We start from the raw sequence: 19,352 nt of genomic DNA, 5'->3' as shown, positions 1-19,352 counted from the left end.
GTGTCCATCATCTCTAGTGCCCACCGATTCTTTACTTAAAGAAAATGTTCGTGATTTAAAAGTATGGGGCCTTTGTATAATCTACATATCTTTGACTCGTCTAATTCCCTTTATCCTGAACCATGTCTTTCTATTTACTTATCACCATCTCTTCCTATTCTCACAATGGGAAGTCATATATTAGAGTGTATGATGATTTAATTTGGGGGATATTAACAAGTTCTTTATAGAATTTCTCTTCTTCCTCTTTCTATCTCACTCAGTACTGAAATAATGCATTTCATATATTGCATACAAGATGCACTTGTTAATTGGAAGGTTGATTGATTGTGAACTGCTTTCTAAAAATCTCAGCCTGATTTCCTAACAGAGCTAAAACAGTAACAAAATATCAGGCTATTAGAAGGGATACTGAAAATAAAACAAAACTTCTTTGTATTATAAAGGATCCTTTATCTCCTAGATGTAGGTAAGTGCTTTACCAGTAAAAATCATAATCAATCTATGTTGTTTCTCCCTATAGAGTTCTTGTGGATGTCTTTCTATAAAGTTTCCCAAATAGTGTAAGCCTAATCCAATGGCACAGTAGCACAGTGGATATAGTGCCCTGGAATCAAGAAGACAGTTCAAATCTGGCCTCAGACACTTCCTAGCTGCATGACTGGACAAATCTCTTAACCCCGTTCATTTCAGTTACCTCATCTGTAAAATGAACTGGAGAAGGAAATGGCAAAACACTCCAGAATCTCCACCAAGAAAATTCCAAATGAGGTCCCAAAGATTTAGATAAGACTGAAATGACTGAACAGCAACAAAACTACACTGGAAGCCTAATCATACCATATATAAAACTGTGATGTGACACACTTATAATGTTATATATTATTCTGATCATAGTCCCTAAGACATATATGACTGAGCTTGGTAAGTTCCAGAGAATGGCAAACAAAACAATTATGATACTAGAGGAATGTGTGAGATAATGGATAAAGGAAGAGATCATATTTATTCTTGAAACAAAATGCCTTGGGAAAGAGTGGTATGAATCCATTAATTGAGTGCATAGACAAACTAAAGTCAACTAATGATCATAATGGTGAATAAAAATTGTAACATATTAATTATGTTTCTGATTACATTTCCATTCCCAAATGTAACTGTATTTTGAGTGGGAGGTATCATTTTGATTGCTAGTTCTATATTGGTCAATGAAAATTGCATTCTATGAGTGTGTTTGAATTTCAAAATCTTGGATTTTCACACCAGGAAGCCTGGTTCATTAAACATTTTTATGTGGTAACACTTCTGATCAAAGCAGATTAAACAAACAAATAATTAGCTTTGAGAGTAGGCGTGTATGCAAAAGCAGAATTAATTACTTGGGTAATTGTTTTTTTTTCCTGATGTGGACACTGGTTGTTATTTTGCTGTTGCTTTTTTTGTCACAGCATATAAAAAGCATGGTTAAGAGGATGAAAAATAATAATTTACTCTGCCAAAATATAGTCCTTATTTTCTTCCCTTCCCTCACTCTGTATGCAAGAGTTCTTAGTGTGGAGTCTATAAACTTTAAAAGAAAATTGGATTACTATTTCAAAATATTTCCTTTGTAATCCTATATATTTTACTTTATGCATTTTAAAACATTCTGAGAATAAGTCCATATTCACCAAACTGCCAAAGGGATCCTTGACATTAAAAAAAAAAAGTTAAGAACAATTTCTCTAGGGGGCAGCTAGGTGGCTCAGTGGATTGAGAGCCAGTTCCAGAGAAAAGAGGTTCTGGTTTCAAGTGTGACCTCAGACACTTCCCGGCTGTGTGACCCTGGGCAAGTCACTTAACCCCCATTTTCTAGCCCTTACCACTTGTCTGCCTTAGAACCAATATTCAGTATTGATTCTAAGACAGAAGGTGTTTAAAAAAAGATCTCTAGATTTACTTGTCTTTCTTCCTTCCTTTTTTAATTTCTCTTTCTCCCTTTCCTTCTTTCTTTTTCTTTTTCTTTCTTTTTCTCTTTGTTTCTTCTTTCCTACTTTACATGAATTTTGCCCTATTATCTAATATTGTATGTTTTCAAACAGTGAACATAGTGATGTATGACAGAGAAAGAATTCCAGACCCATGCTTAGTAAAACCAGTTTATATCACCCTGGTGAGGCAAGTTAGACACCTCCAAACCAAGAAGAAGCAGACAAATATCCTCTTAATTTTATCTCTCTACAGCTTCTTTGATCCTAGGCCTGATGTTAATGAGGTACTGCTTAGAAGACATGAGCACTGAGGATCAATCTAGCAGTCGGGTCCAATATTTCAAAGAACAGAAACACAAACACGTTTTGCTTAAACTAACTATAGAGTCTAATCTACCAAAAAAAAAAAAAACAAAAAAAACAGCAGCACACTCCTATGCATCAACAGGATACAAAGAGAGGCATGCTTGGACCTCTTCACCACTTTTTAGTCCTATCTTAGTCTAACTCTGTGAAACAAAGCAGCCCAGAAGTGTCTCTACAGACTAACCGATTCTGGATGGTCCATAGATTTTAGGGGCTGTTTAGCTTTATGCTGGCGTAGACAAAGGGAACTGGAACCTTTTTACCAGTACATTATTTGGGGGTAAGTGGACCTTTGATACCTCTGAATACACTGATGATGAATATTTCAGATGAAGATAAATACAGGCATTGGGAAAATTCCTTTGGCATCAGGGCCAGAACTCTGAGATCCAGCAGGGATTCTGTCTGCTTCTATCCACACATCTTTTCCCATTTCTCTGGGAGAAAGAGCCCTGTCTAAACAGAATGCATCACTAAGGGTAAAGGAAGAATGCAAAGCCTGCAAAATAAATGGACACTTACCTATGGAAAGTACAAGAGAAGCTACAAAATGTAATTAGATGCTGAAGAATTCCAAGTAAGAGACAAAGAAGGTAATGTTTATTTGCTCATTCTTAGTACAGGGGCAGGTACTCCTGTGAGGACTTCCTACATAGCGCTGCTGCTCGTATATACTCAAGTCTTATGCATCTGACCTTTGCTCTATTCTTGATCTCTCGGCACATTTCATAAGGAAAGCTTTAGGAACTGAACAGAGCTTTGCCTCTTTCCAATCATTTACGCTGTCTTTTTTTCCTGTGCATACAAATAGCTTCATCTGGTCAAAGAGAACCACCTCAAAGTTGAAACACCAGTGAACGGTTATCTCCTTATCCATCTCTAACAATCAATTGATGAAGTTTGATTTTGACTAAATGAGGGAACTTTATTCAAAATCCTGAAGTGCTGTAAGTTTTTAGAACACTCTGTTCTTGATAGGGCTCTTTTAAAGGGTTACATGTGTATATGTTTATGGATCTGTGCATTTAATATTATACATTTGTACGTGTACTCTGATTCTACTCCTTCTCTCTCTTTCATCTGGTTCCTCTACTGTGTTTTCAGTGTTCTGAAAGACTGTGGAAGTCTGGCCTCTTTGCTGCTCTCCATTAATTCTATAATACACATTGAACTCTGTCAATAGCAGGTGGCCACCAAAGCGCCATACTCAATCATTATAATCGTACGTGTCCTCATCATTCTGAAATAGGAAGATTTTATTTGGGCAAAATGTGACTAAAATACTTGTCCAGGGGTTCCAGATGCCATAAGCCTTTTTTGATCTTCTTAGTTATTAGTGTTCTCTCACTCCTTTAATTGTATCTTTAAATATGATGTTACCCATCAACTTTCCAGGAAAATATAACTGATGTTGATGTTTTCCTTTTGTCTCTATATACTTAGTATGACTAGAGAGGCAGGTAGATGGCTCAGGAAATTGAGTACAGGGCCTGGAATTGGAAAGACCTTAGTTCAAATTGAGTCTCAGTTACTTACTGGCTGAGCAAGTCACTTCCATTTGCCTTAGTTTCCTCAACTTTAAATAGGGATAATAACAGCACCTATCTAGTAGGGAGGTTGTGAGGAGCAAATGAAGAACATGTGTATAAGTAGTCTAACAGTGCTTGGCACAAAGTAGGCACTATACAAATGCTTTTCCCCTTCTTTACCATAGAACTGCATAGACTTAGAGCTAGAAAGGGCTGTAAGATGCTATTTAAGCCACTCATTTCTTTTTAGAGATGAGGAAACTGGCCCAAAAGGTTAAGCAAATTGTTAAAAGTCACACAGATACCGAAAGACAGAGGCAAGACTTGAACCTAGATCCTCTGATTTTAGATACAGCAATTTTTGTCCTGAAGTATAATAAATTCCCACTGAATTAGAAATACAATCCTAGCCATATACAAGAAGTCATCTTCAAATACACAGATTTAAGGAAGTTTTGCATTTCTCATTTTTCAGTCAACTAAGTATTTATTAAGAGTGTCCCATGTGTCCAGAAGCAAGGTGGGCAAGAAGGAAGAAAAGCTTACTCTCTAGTTGAGGAAAACAAGGTTAAGAAATAGAGAACAAAGGCAGAATAATCCAAGATAGAACCTGAATGTTAAATTATGTGATTTGTAGCATGGATTTAGTATAGGAGCTCCTAAACATTTATTTGTTTTGACATCAATCTTTTGTTATATGTATTTTGTTTTAGGAGTACTAATAAATGAATGCTAACAATGGATCCATTCACTAAGTTGTACAGACTTCTACTATACATAGAAATGATCACTTCTGTCCTTCCCCAGATTCCTTGTCTTAGTTCCTTATCTGTGAATTCCAGCATTAATGCGGGTCTTGTTGCAGGTCCTGAGGAGAATATAGTCTCCAAGCTCTTAAAGGTTGGCCGAGTTTCTCCCTTGCACCGGGAGATGTTTGTGGTCCAGTATTGCCTTTATTTACCCAGCATATTTAATCTGCCTCCCTTAAAAAACAATCTTTTCACATCCGCTCAGAGAAGATGTTAATTTTCTGAAATTAAACACTTAGCTTGATTACTGTTTTGTTAATTGCTGCATTCAAAAACCCCTGGTGCTCCTGCCTGTTTAACATGGATAACGCTGTGAAAATGATAGGCACAAAATTGGCATGCAGGTGGACAGACAACGGCTTTAAAAATCACCCACCAGCTCTCTACGGGCAACCAGGAACCAGTCAGCAGTGTTCCTTCAGACTGCGGACATGAGGCCATATAGTCTGAGACTCCCCAACATGTCATGGTGGCATGAGGTGGGGGAGGAGAAAGAAACCTAGATTGAACCAATTTTGAGACTCCTTGACTTCAGAAATACGGGAGTTATTAGAAAGCCTGTGAATGATTAAATCTGGCCAGTGAGCCACTGCCAGCATTCCTTATAGAGAGACAAAGGAAGAAAAAGTGACTTACTCTTTTCCTATTCGCTATTTCTATGGAATATTACATATATAAGAAATCTAGCTTCAGACACTTCCCAGCTGTGTGACCCTGGGCAAGTCACTTAACCCCCATTATCTACCCTTTCTACTCTTCTGCCTTGGAATTAATACACAGTATTGATTCTAATATGGAAGATAATTTTAAAAAATTTAAAAATCAAGAAATTTAGATATAGATTCAGGTATACACGTGTGTGTGCATATTCATGCGTGTATATATGGATGCATGTCAATGTTTATAGCTATAGCTACATCTCATCACCACATTTCTGTCATTGACAATTACAAGGAAGATGGTATGAGGCTAGTGTGATGTCATAGACATGCTATTATTGTTTCTTTCCTCCTTGAAATTTAGATTTCATGTTTTTTAGTTCCCTGCTCTATTCTAGGTGCTCTTTTCTTCTCTTCTCTGTATACATTCTTTCTTCTTTCTCTCATTCACTCTCATGGGTTCAATTTTTATCTCTATGCCATCGATTCCCAAGCCAATATATTAAGCAAAGTCTTTCTCTAGAACTTCCATCTTGCATTACTATCTATTAGATAGACATCTCCAAACTGAAGACTTATAGGACTTTGCTCTCAACATATCCTAAAACAGAGTACACATTTTCCCTCCCCAATACTTCTCTCTCCCTAACTTCCCTATTTCTGTTGAAGGCATGATCAACCTTTCTGTCATGTAGATTTGCCCCCTGGAGGTATCCTTAATTCTTCCCTTTCCTTCCCTCTTCACCTATTTTTGCCTGGTCTTGATAATTCTATCTCAACAATATATTTCATATCTTTACCCTTTCCTCCACTCACATAGTCACTGTCCTAGGTCTTGTCTTCATCTCTTCTCACTTGGACTACTATAACAGCATTTTAATGAATTTCCCTGTCTCTTGTCTTTTTCCTTTTGAAAGTGCCCTTAGCACAACCACCAAGGTGAAGATCCTAGAGTAAAGAATTGACTGCGTCACTCATGTGCTCAAAAATCTTCAACAGCTCCTTCTTGCCTCTAAAATAAAACAGAAACTCCATTTGTTTGTTTGTTTACTTTCTTAGGCCTTTAGAATTCATTCTGCTTCCCTGCCTACTTTCACCTCCTTCAAAAATGATGCCTCCAGGCCAGGTACCCTCTGTTATCTCCTTTTCACACACTTTCATGCCTCCTTTTGTATGTTGTCTCCTCTTTTAGATAATAAGCTCCTTAAGAGGAGAAACTATCTTTTTTTTTTTTTATGAGCTGTATCTTTAGTGCTTATGGGAACTTAATATAGCTTATTGGATTGGAATCAGACTCCTGCTTACCTTTTCCAGTTTTCTAGACATTATTCTTCCTCACCCACGTTCTACGTGATGCTTGTTACATGCAACATTCCATTTCCCACCTCCAAGATTTTCCAGAGCTGTCATCCATCCCTGGAATGCACTTTCCTCCCCCTCCTCCAAGTATTTAACTTCTTTCAATGTTCAATTCAAGTGCTACCTCCTATCACAAACTTATCCTAATCCCCAGAGGTGCTAAGTGCTTCCCCCAGAAAGTATTCAGCATCTGTTTTGTATATATTTATTTTGCCCTTTTCCCCACAAGAATTGAGGCTTTTTTAGGTGAGGGGGTTCTTCTTTTTATATTTCTATCCTAGACATTAGACAGTGCCTAGAGTATTATATATATATATATATATATATAATTGTCGAATGAATAAATGAATGAACGAATGCATGCATGAATGTCTCCTCTCAGGTTGGAAGTCATTCATTCCTCAAGCCAAAGAAGTTCTGATCCTCAGCTGTAGACAAAGTCCACTGCAATAAGAGTTAAGTTCTCAAATCCATCTCTTCCACATTTATCTTGACCAGTATTGGGATAAAACTTATTAAGAATTCACCTGGTGATTCAGAAGCCTGGAGTCCAGAAGACCTGAGTTCAAATTTGACCTCAGACACTACTTTCTATCTGTGTGACCCTGAGCAGATCACATAATCTCAAAATTGCTTTTAATAGTCTTCTACCTTGGAACTGATAATCAGTATCCATTCTAAGACAGAAGGGAAGGGATTAAATTTTTTTTAATTGTCTCTTATAGGATCATCACTTTCAAAAACCTCAAAACAACCCAGACTGATATTTCCAACATTGATCAGAGCACCAAACAAGGAGAAAGTAACAAGGAGAAGCCCTAACTGCTTTGTGCAGCAGGACAATCATTTTCAGTATAGTGAAAATCAGCCTGATAAACTAATTCTTACATAAGACAAGAAGTTTATGGCCAGTCTTGTGTCTACCAGTTATACCAACTATCCAACCTTCTCTTTAAGTATTTCAGCTAAAATTTACCCCCAGAGTGCCAAAATAGTTACCCACAAGTCATTTCACTTGTTTTCCTGACTACTAAAACTCTGTTGTCTTCTTCAGTTATTAATCTAACTCCAAGGACATTTTATGGAAAGATATGGACAAGTATGATATAAGATGAGAATGGGTGAGAGGGCATTTGCCTATTGGGGGAAAGAATATACACATATATAGGATTAAAGAGTCTTCCAAATAAGACTATTAAAGAAAAATATCTTAAAAGTAATTTAAATCTATTTTATTCACTTCTATGAGGCAGATCATGGAAAAGATCAATAAATATTTAGGAAAGTAAGGAAGGAACATTCAAGGCAGGTAATATTCTAATGTTCTTATGCAGAAACTGAGTCACAGAGAAGTTCAATATTTGCCTCTGGTTATATCTCTGAGGAGTCTCTGCTTGTAGTCCCTTAATTACCTGCTGATTAGTCTATCCTACATTACCATATCCTGCATATAGGTTAAGACCTGCTTGAAATGGCTGGCTCCTCTTTAGATTGTAAATGCACAGGAAAGATCAATTCAGGACTCAGCTCAAAAAACAATGAATTTAATTTTTAAAAAATTTGCATTGAGTAGAATAAACTCTGAGTTTAAAAGCAATTACATTAATAAGATACATGCATGCAAAAACAGTGGGGCATTTATTTACATAATTATTTTTAAATCATTTTTACTTCACTAAGTTTAAAAAAACTAATAACCTCATTGTTTTAAAACACTGAATTGTGTTCTTCCCTGGATTCTGGTAAGTATTATCATCTGTCAGCCTGCAGATAGGCCAGTCCACTAGGAAATGAACTGGTTTCTGTATCTTAGTCTTAATATAAATATTTAAATGGTGGCAATGTAATATTGTTTTAATATTTAATTATTGGATTTACATAATATCTTTACTCCAAAGGGTCCAATATGTTACAACATTTTAAAATTTCGTTTCATGCCCAAAGATTATCCCTTCTACATACATAGCCTGTATTTAACTAAGGAATAATGCAAATTAGATAATATATTCAAAGGTGTGAGTGCTTTCCACAGGTTTTTCTTTCTTTTCTGTGTGTGAGAAAAATAACATACTTGTTTAAATTTCTATTTTGGAGAACGTAGGATCATAGAACTATAGATCTAGAATGACAGGGGATATCAGTGGCCACCTAATCAAATTTTAAAGATTGTGACCGTTTCAAGATAATAAAGGAAGTATAAAAGGCAGAATGGGAACCCAGGTTATCTGAATCTAGAGCCAATTTTCTACCATGGTGTCTCCTATTTTTAAAAAGGGTGATCCAAATGGCATTACACTTATTGTGAAAAGTGAGAAGTAAATAAAACAAATCTAGAGGGGAAAAGAATGTGTTTTTTTTTTGGCCACTGCTGTTGTTAATATATTCTATGCCATTTAAATAATTGAATTGACTGTGAATTTGCATAAAAAATCTGATATGGGCTCCTCTTTATTTTTGAGGGGGTGTGTGTAGAGGAGAGAAATCACAAAACCAAGAGGAAGCTTATGCAAAACTAGATAGACTGACAGAAATTTTATGCACAAAGTGTCTGTTTTATTCTAGATTCTGGGCTTTTTTCTTATCATCATTTACTTGTTTATATCAGTCAGTGATGATACCTCTTTTCTGTAGCTCCCTTTTTCTCTCTACATATTGGAAAAAATCAAGCATGCTAGTTACTTCTAGGGAATGACAATAAGCCTAAGTAAGACACAAATTGTGGAAATTTGGACATTCTCAGTAGAAAAACTCATTCCAAAATGTCTTCTATCAAAGATCCTGTTCTTATAAAGTCAACATTTCTCCTGATCTACACTATGAAGGAAAATGTGTATGTTGTGATTGAATGGGTTGGGGAGAGAAAACAGGCCAAATTTTAAGACTCAAGTGCTTTAGATTTGCTATCTAGATAGTTCACAATTCGTTGAATAACATTCACCCTTTTGCTTCACTTCATTTATTTATTCTTGTTATCTTTTTAGAGATTCACTTTATAGATATGTGGCTGTGTCCATATTTTCTTCTTTTCCCTTTATTTCAATCTTTCAAAAATATTGCCTCTTGCTTTCTCTGGGTGATAGTGGAGAGCGAAATCATCCCCAAGACTCAAGCTGCATCTCTGCAGAACAAAATAAAGCAAAATCTCTGGCTCCATTTGATTGACACTAACAACCTACTTGGATCATCTAGTGCACAGCTGTCATTGCATAGATAGAGCCTAGAAATTGGTCCAGAGTACCAGAGAGTGGCTGGATGAATGGATATTGGTCATATCTTTTCTGCTTTTTATTCCAATCCATTTTTTAAAAGGCATAACATTGGTAGTTTTTAGACCTTGTTTAAATACATTTCTTTTGGACCCTCTTTTTGTATACCTCCTTTCTAGGTGATCTAATTGACTATCATGTGTTTAATTAATCATCTTTTTTTGCAGATGAATCCCAGATCTATAGATGCAACTCTAATATCTCTTGAGTTCCAGTCCTAGGTATTCAACTGCCTACTGGACCTTAAAAATTGGATGCCCATAGAAATCTCAAAACTCAATATGTCCAGACAAAACTCACTATCATTTCTCTTGAATCTATGTGTCTTCTAGACTTTCCTATATATTGTCAAAGGGTACCATCATCCTTCTAGTTACCTAAGTTTATAATAACTATGTTATTCTCACCTCTTCATTTGCATCTTACATATTGGACATTCCAAGTCTTGTCTCTTCCATCTATGCAACATGTCTCTCATGCATTCGCTCTATTCATACACTCTTATCACCTCTCTCCTGGATCATCACAATTGCCTTCTAATTAGTCCTTCACCCTCATCTCTCCTTCTTCAATCCATCCTTTAGACAGCTGTTAAAGTGATATTCCTAAAGCCATGTCAATAAAATTCTGTGGCTATTCATTAGCTTTAGTGTCAAATAAAAACTCCTTTGTTTATTATCTAAAGTCTTTTACAACCTTTTATACATTTCTTCCCTACACACATCCTGCAGTCCAGTCAAATCAATTTGCCATTGCCCACATGCCACTTTATCTTTTGACTTTGTACCATTGTTGTAAAGTCTGTCCCACATTTTCTTCTTTGACACGTCTGCCTCTCATAATTCCTAATACTGTACATTGAAATCTGATCTCATGTTACTATATATAAATATATATATATATAGCCTTTTCTGAGTCTTACCCAGATCAAAGTGCCACCCACATCAAATTATATATATATATATATATAATATATATATATGTATGCATGTATATGTGTAGATTCATACATATATGTGTGTGTGGTGTTATCTCCCCCAAAGCATATATATTCCTAGAGGGCAAGGATTACTTTATTTTTTGTCTTTGTATTTGCAATGCTTAGAATTGTATCTAGTACCTAGTGGGTGCTTAACAAATATTATTGATTTGCTAATTGTTTTCTGATATATTCAGAATCCTTTCCAAATTAGATGATACATCATCAATATCAGAAAAAGTCAATAATCTCTAGGGAGGTGAGCACACAACTCTCTTCAGTGGCATATTCCAGAGTTGTGACTTGAATGGCTTGACTGGGGCTTGACTAACATCTTTCTTTAGGTGGTGGGCCATACTTTCTCCTCTTAGAAGACCTTTGTCTCATTTCTCCTGTACCTGGTAGTCCTCCATCAAACATGACACCAAGCCTGAAGATCACACCCCCTCCCAAGCACACCTTTCTCCACCATATTCTGCTACCTCACCATGTTCTGAATTCTTTACAGGGTTGGGGGTTTTCAGCTGTTCCATGGAGTTTAGGGCTGTTCTAGAGGATAGGAGCTTTTAATATCACTGAGCCTGACCTGGGCAGACTGTTTTCTGAGTCCTCTTCTCCCCTGGCTGACTTTTCCCCACTTGCCAGAATTTCTAGTTAAGGTTTGACTTCTTTTAGTTCACATTTCTGATGATCTAGAAATGCCTTCTCCTGGCTAACTTCAGGGCATTAAAGAAAACAATAATAATAGTCATCCTTTGGGCCCTGTAGTTGATGAAAAATAACTGGCCCTCATCTGTCATGCAAAATACAAATGAATCTAGATCATTTATCAACATCAATATGGTATAACTTATTAACAATAAGAATGAAGAATATTAATGCCATGTGGTAACTGACATGGTGCAAACATTTTCCTCAGCCATGAGTAGCTTCAAGATATATTATGAGGATGGAAGGAGGAGAAGGGAATACTAAATGCTTTTACAAGTATTATCTCACTTGATCTTCACAACAACCCTGGGAGACAGGCGCAATTCTGATCCTTATTTTCCAGTTGAGGAAATGGAGGCAAATAGAGGTTTAAGTAACTTGCCCAAAGTCACACAGCTAGTAGTATTTGAGACCAGATCTGACTTTCAGTCTCCTTGACTTTCTGTCCAACTACCAATAAATCCTGCTACCTAAATTCCTGCCACCACAGTAATTTAGAAGGGAGAGAAAACTAAAAAATGAGCTAATCCAATGCTATGATTTTACATATGGGAAAACTGAGGCTAAAAGGAATGCAATGAGTGACTAAATCCAAAGACAACCAGCAAGGCCTAGAACATGGCCTTGTAGCTTTTGATGTCATGTTGTTTCCACTCTTCCACATCACATCACCTCTGCTTGAATGGGGAAACTACATCAGAGGAATGAAAACAGCAGCAAAATATGTCCAACATCAATAATGCAATGAGCTTCACTCCAGTCAGAGCCTACAAGGCAATCAAGCTGTCCAACTCCCTCTTGGGTAGGAGACCCAGCAATGAGGCACATACTATATGAGATTCAGCTCTGGGCAACTCACATCAATGACTCCATCCAATGTCAGTGAAAATCTGTCCATGGTTTGAACTGAGCTACCCAACAAATTGCAACCCTGATGGCCAACAGGGCTCATTCACTCTCAGGTGGACCACATGGGTGAACTCAAGTTGAGGAGCTGCATTGTATGACCCAGAGCCTGGGTACTTCTCAGAGATTTAGAAGAGAATAGAAAACCTGTGACATCAGATTGCATTTTCCAACTACTGGAATGGAGGATAATGGAAAGATAATAATAAGTTCTTATATAGAACTTTATTATTTGCAGTTTATTTTATATATATCTCATTTGATCTTCCCAATGGTAGATACTATCATCATCATCATCATCATCATCATCATCATCATCATCATCATCATCATCATCATTATTATTATTATCATTATACTCATTTCATGGATACTAAAACTGAAGCTATGAGGGGTTAAACATCTTAACCTGGATCCCTCAGCTAACTTCTTTATCTTTAGTTCAGTGCTCTATTCTCTATGCACACTGTCTCCAGAGGAAGGAAGTGACAGCCATTCTCTATCAACTCTGCTATTGTCCCTGGATGGGTTGTTTCAATTTATCCATCCCACTTACCAATCCTAGAACTTTTCAGATCAAAGGGCCTTTTCCTCCTCTGTGATACTGCTTCTCCTTTAGAACATAAACTCTTCAGGAGCTGGGACTGCCTTTTCTTTTGTATTTGTAGTCTCAGGAATTAGCACAGTTGGCCTTGTTAGCTCCATAGTACCCTAGATCTATCCATTACTTTCTCCTCGCCTACATAGTGAATAGGATAATCAAAGAAAAAAGACTTAATTGTTGACAATTAAAGCTATTTGTATAGTTGCAGAACTTAAAGAAACCTCTCTATGGTGTTTTGTACATTGATTTTTCTGTTGTTGTTCAGTCATAACTTCACTGACTCTTCATGACTCTATTTGGGGTTTCTTGGCAGATACTAGAATGTTTTGCCATATCCTTCTCTAATTCATTGTACAGATGAGGAAACTGAGGAAAACAGGATTAAGTGACTTGCTCAAAGTCACACAGCTAATAAATGCCTGAAGTCACATTTGAACTCAGATCTTCTAGACTCCAGGCCCAACAATGTATCCACTGTACTATGTAGCTGACCAAGCACATGCAAAATCAGGGGTTTGGAGGTGGTCTTCAAGGTTCCTTTCAGTTCACTATACCCTTAATCTATTTCTATTTTTTTATTCCTACTTCAAAGCAATTCAGCCATACCATTAAATAGGATTAAATAATAAGCAATTATTGACAAATAACAGACTGTAAAACATATCTGTAATTTTTCCTGTGTAGAAAGAATACTCATAATCGATTGTTATATTCCTATTAACCTTCTCTTTTCTTTCCCCCAGACTGGCCTCCTCAAATATGCCCTCAATACACATCTTTGTGTTCAGTCAACAAATAACTATTTTTGATTTGTAGTGGGTTATCCATGTGTCACAGCTGAGCAATGGTGGAGCTCTCCTTAACCGCAAGCATTCCTTTGGTAAAATGCCAGTATTTCAAAAGAAAGATGGCAGTGGAGGTAGAGAAGATAGCATGGAAAGGCTGAAAAAGGTACAATTGCCTGGGAACAAAGGATGATAGAGATGGATGAAGAACAAAGAATATGAGAAATGTTATCAATGCAAAAGCAAATGGAAGAAGTTGAAAAATAAATTGTGGGAATATTTGGAATATTTGTGTATTTCCTCAGACAGTATGGAAGGCAGATGCATAGCTAAGCAGATGGGCAGGTTTGAGAATAACAGGAAAAAAAGTGGAGGGAGGAGCAGGAATAAAAACTAATAGATCTAAGTGGCAGGTTTGTTAGCACATGGTTGGAAAGTTCGAAATGACGGCCAAACACCAACATAACATGACAGCCTGACAGAATTCTTATTCTCAGAAGCTAGGATACTAAAATATTTAAGCCAGTTTTCTGCCTTAAACTCTCCAAGGGAAATACTGTTAACAAAGGCTCCCCATGTTACATGTTCAACATAATGCAAGGATTATCATTTCCTTTTCTTTTCTCAAGACAAATTGGGATGACCTTTGTCTCCATGGCAGTAGAGGCCATGGTTGCCAACTGGAGACTTCCACACTTCTACCTTTATTTTATCACTCCACATGTATGCAGAGAAATGCGTGACCATACACATACATACAAACATACACACATGAATACACACACACTGAGCCCCAAAGCAGCCATCTGGAGAGTCAAACTCTCCTGTAACACCTCGTTTTCTTCTCTATCTTGACAATCAATTGCCAAGAATCATCTGCTATCAAAGATGCTTGGCATTTAAATAGGCAGAAAGAGACCTTAGTGGGGAGGGAAGCAAAAAATGAAGGGAAAGGAAAAAAAGGAGGAGGGGGTGGGACAAATAGAGAAAGGAAAGGAAAAATGTAGTAGAAAAATGGAGAATGAGAGAAGAAAAGAAAAAAATGTTAGTAATGGAAGGAGGGAAGAGGAGAGAAAAGATAGAAGATAGAAGAAAGGTAGAAAATATGGAAAGAAGGAAAGAAGGAAGAAAAACTCCTGCTTATATTTCCTCTACCTTAGAATGTTTTTTTTCCTCCTAGTTTTCTTTATTCTCCCTTGTGCTCTAAGGACCAATTCAAACCACAGTCCTGCAGAAAGGCCTTCCATTATCATTTCTCATTTCCTACCATGGAAAAGGGGTAGTGACACAAACTGTTCAGAGCTAGATCTCATATATGTCACAGTAAGTCAGTCTAGCATTTATTATGCACCTGCTATGTTCTACAGAATTAGATTTCATATCTGGGGATTGGGTTGAAATGGCTTATTGCTTTATAGGCCTTTGGTTTGGTGTAAAGTTTAATTCATTCTTGATGCCAACAGTAACCACCTTGACCCTCAATATGGAACGTATCATATACTCTCTGGTTTCAAATAAATATCATATAAATATCAAATAAATATTTCATATAAATCTCATCAAGTACAAGATCCTAGAGGAAAGTGAATACATTATATAATATTTTGAAAAGTATCCAGAAAAGATCCTTGTATACAGTACAAAAGTCATAAACATTTTTGAATGAATGGATAACTGAATACATGGGCTTAATGGAAAAGAAAATAGCTGGATTATGGGAAGAGAATGAGAAAAATGAAGAAAACTTCAATTTGTATTAGAAAGCAAAAGAAATATGGAAATAATAAGCAGAGGAGGAAGGGGCTCTATGATTTCATTTTAAAAGGAAAATTTGGGATAATCAAGTCACATAATTTGAGTTTTCCACAAACACTCCTGAATTCCTTATATGTAAAATATGAAGACAATGCTACCCATTTATCTTGGATTTTCCTGGAGACCATCTTTCGTTGGATTTCTATTAAAGTAGGGTTCATGTATCTGACATTCAAAGCTCTAAATCAATGAATACATATACACAACAGTGCTTCACACATAGTAAGTGCTTGCAATGTCTCTTCATTAATTCATTCATTTCTTAACTCATTTGACACATGCTCATTCAGTTTCATAATGTGCCAGAATCATGCTAAATTTCACATCTTGGGTATTCTACTTTTTCTTTGTTTTGGCTCCTCACTTTCATGCTTAGAAGGAAGAAAGTCATTGATTCATCATCAGACATATAAGTGACATACAGATGTTATATCTTCTGCAACATGAATACAGTGCTTTTCTACCCCGATCTATTCCTGGTTGAAAGTCTGATGTCAATCATCACATTGACTATTTGTAGGTATATAGCCATGTGCTAGAAAAAGTCTCATTTTGAATCTTACTTCTCGCTAGCCAGGTGAAACAAATCACTTGTCCATGGACACAAAGAGAGAAAGACAGATGAGAAGACAGCACAACAGAGAGCTCCACCACATGCCTCTGGGACTCACCAGCTTGGTTTGTTGTGATGTTGACTGAGACATGCTGTGGGGGGAAAGGGCTCTTGCCAGATACTCCATTGATTGCCTGGATATCAAAGGTATAGGGAGTATGGGCCCAAAGGCTGCTGATGAAAACTCGGCTCTCAGTCAGACCCAGCTGCCTGGGCACAAACTCCACATTGTCATCACAACGGGAACAACTCCGGCGATCTGCCCGGCATTTTTTACAGACAATATTGTACGTCACATCATCACGCCCTCCTGTTTCTCGTGGTGGGTGCCATTCCAGAATGATGGATGTCTCATTGACGATGGAGATGACATTTCGGGGACCTGAAGGAACACCTGTGGGAGGAAAAGATTGCACAATGATTATTCCTTTGGATAAATGTTGTTCTTCAAATTTCCATAACTGCACCTTTTGTATGTTCAAATACGATTAGAATCCCTCATAGTGTTTTCTCTGTTTCTACCTCTTTTTCTAAAAAGTTCTGAGGTCTTGCTGTGTCCTCCTTATTAAGGATGGGTAGAGAGAGATTACCTAGCAATTCCCAAGTTCCATATTAGTTCTATATTAAATATATCCTGAGATCTTTTTCTTCCTTATACCTTTACAACCTATAGTATGATGACTGGTGCCAGTTTCCGGTTCACTAAAACTCAACTCATACCTTAGCCATAAAATTGTAAAGGACATATAAAGTGATCCATCTTGACCTTTTAATAGTATAAAATTCTTGAGGGCAAGATCCAAATCTTGCCCCCCCAATTTAAGCTCTATATACTTTCTTGAAGGTATATCCTAAACAATAAAAAAAATAAGTCATTACTCTGGATCAGTGGTTCTAAATTTTTTTTTTGGTCTTAAGGCTATTTTATATTCTTAAAAATTACTGAGGACCTCCAAAACATGTTTGTTTATAGCTGTTATATCCATGAATAGTTCCTGTATTTGAAATTAAAACTAATCAACTTAAAATACTTATTTAATCATTCATTAAAAATAACAATAATAACAAGTTAACATAATATACATTATGAAAAAATATCTATTTTCAAAAGCAAAAAAAAAACCTAGAAGAGTGGTATTGTTTTATTTATTTCTGCAAATCTCTTGAATGTCTGGTTTAATAGAAGACAGCTGGGTTCTCATATCTGTTTCCATATTCAATCTGTTGTGATATATTGTTTTATTTGAAGTATATGAAGAAAATCTGTCCTCACAGATTCATAGTGGAAAAGATGAGGATTATTTTCACAAGCAAATAACATCTTAGGAGTATTATGAAAATAGTTCACACCTTAAAGCCCCCCTGAAAAGATGTTGGGGACTTGCAGGAATCCATGGACCACACTTTGAGAAGTGACCTAGGAACATATATTCTCATTGCTCTGAATGTGATGTGTGTATTTTCCATCGCTCCCTCCCTCTTTTTCCTTTGCCTCATCATATTTTTGCTTTCTCAAAGCTATATAGTGACTTGGGATAGAATGAAAGAGTAATAAATCCATAATGAACTATAGAAATCATCTAACCATAGAACCAATCTATCTACACAAATTTATTTCATACCTAAAATATGCTAGACAGTGGGAATAAAAATATGAAAAAAATGAAAGAGTCCTTGACTTCAAGAAGGTTACATTCTTTGGAGGGAAGCAACACACACACACACACACACACACACACACACACACACACACACACACACACACAGTTTAAGGGTTGTGAGAAGAACAGGACCTATCGTTTACTGATAGGGAGCTTCTAATAAGGCGCTTTCTTCCTATCAAAGCAGGTTAATCAATATCTTCTCTCCAACTGATAGTCTAAGAGTTGTCTATATTCTGAGAACAAAACACCTTGCTCAGTGTCTTATATCTTACTCCCTGACACACAATCTATTCCCCACATATACAGTGGTCTCCTGATTGTTCTATGAAAGCAACATTCCATCTTGGTCCCAGCCATTCTCTCTGGCAGCAATGCTCTCCCTTCTCTTCTTTGGCTACTGATCTCAGTTTCTTTTAAATTCCAACTAATATACCACCATCCACAGGAAGCCTTCCTCAACCCCTTTTAATTCTAGTGCCTTCTCTATGTTAACTGTTTGCTACTTATCCTATATATAATTTGTTTTGAATATATTTGTTTGTATGTTGTCTTCCACATAAGATCGTAAGCTCCTTGAGAGAAGGGACAGTGTATTGCCTCTTTTTCTATCTCTGGTGCTTAGCACAATAAGGGGATTAATGAAATTTGATTGATTAATTGATATACTTAGGATATGTCAGAGATAAGAACTCAGATAAGGTTTTCTTAGTCTCAAGACTAGTTTTCTGTGCTCTTTTCCAAATTTTTGTTCCATAAAAAATATGTGCAAAATAAATCAAAGTTTTTTTTTTTAATTTTACTTTTTTAGGAAATATAATGGCAGTAGGTAGGGATTAGTATTGGGGGAGGATGAAGAACAGAAAAAAACCTTAAGTGGCAACTTGTGTATGTGGTTAAATTTGAACCCAGAACCTCCTGTTCCTAGACCTGGCTCTCATTGCACTAAGCCACCTACCTGCCCAAATTCCACTTAAATTAACAGTAAATAACATAAAATACTTGAGAGTTTATCTGTCAAAACAAACCCAGAAATTGTATGAAGTTAATTACAAAATACTTTTATGCAAAAAAGTCAGATCTAAACAATTGGAAAAAAATTAATTGTTCTTGGGTAAGATGAGCAAATATAATAATGACAATTTTACCTAAACTAATCTACTTATTCAGTGTCATGCCAATGAAACTATCCAAAAATTATTTTATAGAGATAGAAGAAAAATAACAAAATTCAGTTGGAAGAAAAAAAGGTCAAGAATATTAAGAGAATCAATGAAAAAAAAACTACCACATTTTAACTCTATTACAAAGCAGTAATCA

At 36.4% G+C, this 19,352-nt stretch overlaps 1 protein-coding gene across 6 annotated transcripts in view; it reads right to left on the bottom strand.

Moving 5' to 3' along the window:
• EPHB1 (EPH receptor B1) overlaps positions 1-19,352 on the bottom strand; it is a 769,317-nt gene that overhangs the window by 146,763 nt on the left and 603,202 nt on the right. For all 6 annotated transcript variants that reach the window (XM_007493906.3, XM_007493907.3, XM_007493908.3 and 3 more), the window contains exon 5: positions 16,430-16,765. In XM_007493906.3, coding sequence (XP_007493968.1) covers positions 16,430-16,765 — 336 coding nt within the window. The remainder of the gene's footprint in view (positions 1-16,429; positions 16,766-19,352) is intronic.

Source organism: Monodelphis domestica, chromosome 4 (assembly GCF_027887165.1).
Source record: "Monodelphis domestica isolate mMonDom1 chromosome 4, mMonDom1.pri, whole genome shotgun sequence".
Classification (NCBI taxonomy): Eukaryota; Metazoa; Chordata; class Mammalia; order Didelphimorphia; family Didelphidae; genus Monodelphis; species Monodelphis domestica.
This window is presented reverse-complemented; position numbering and strand designations above follow the sequence as displayed.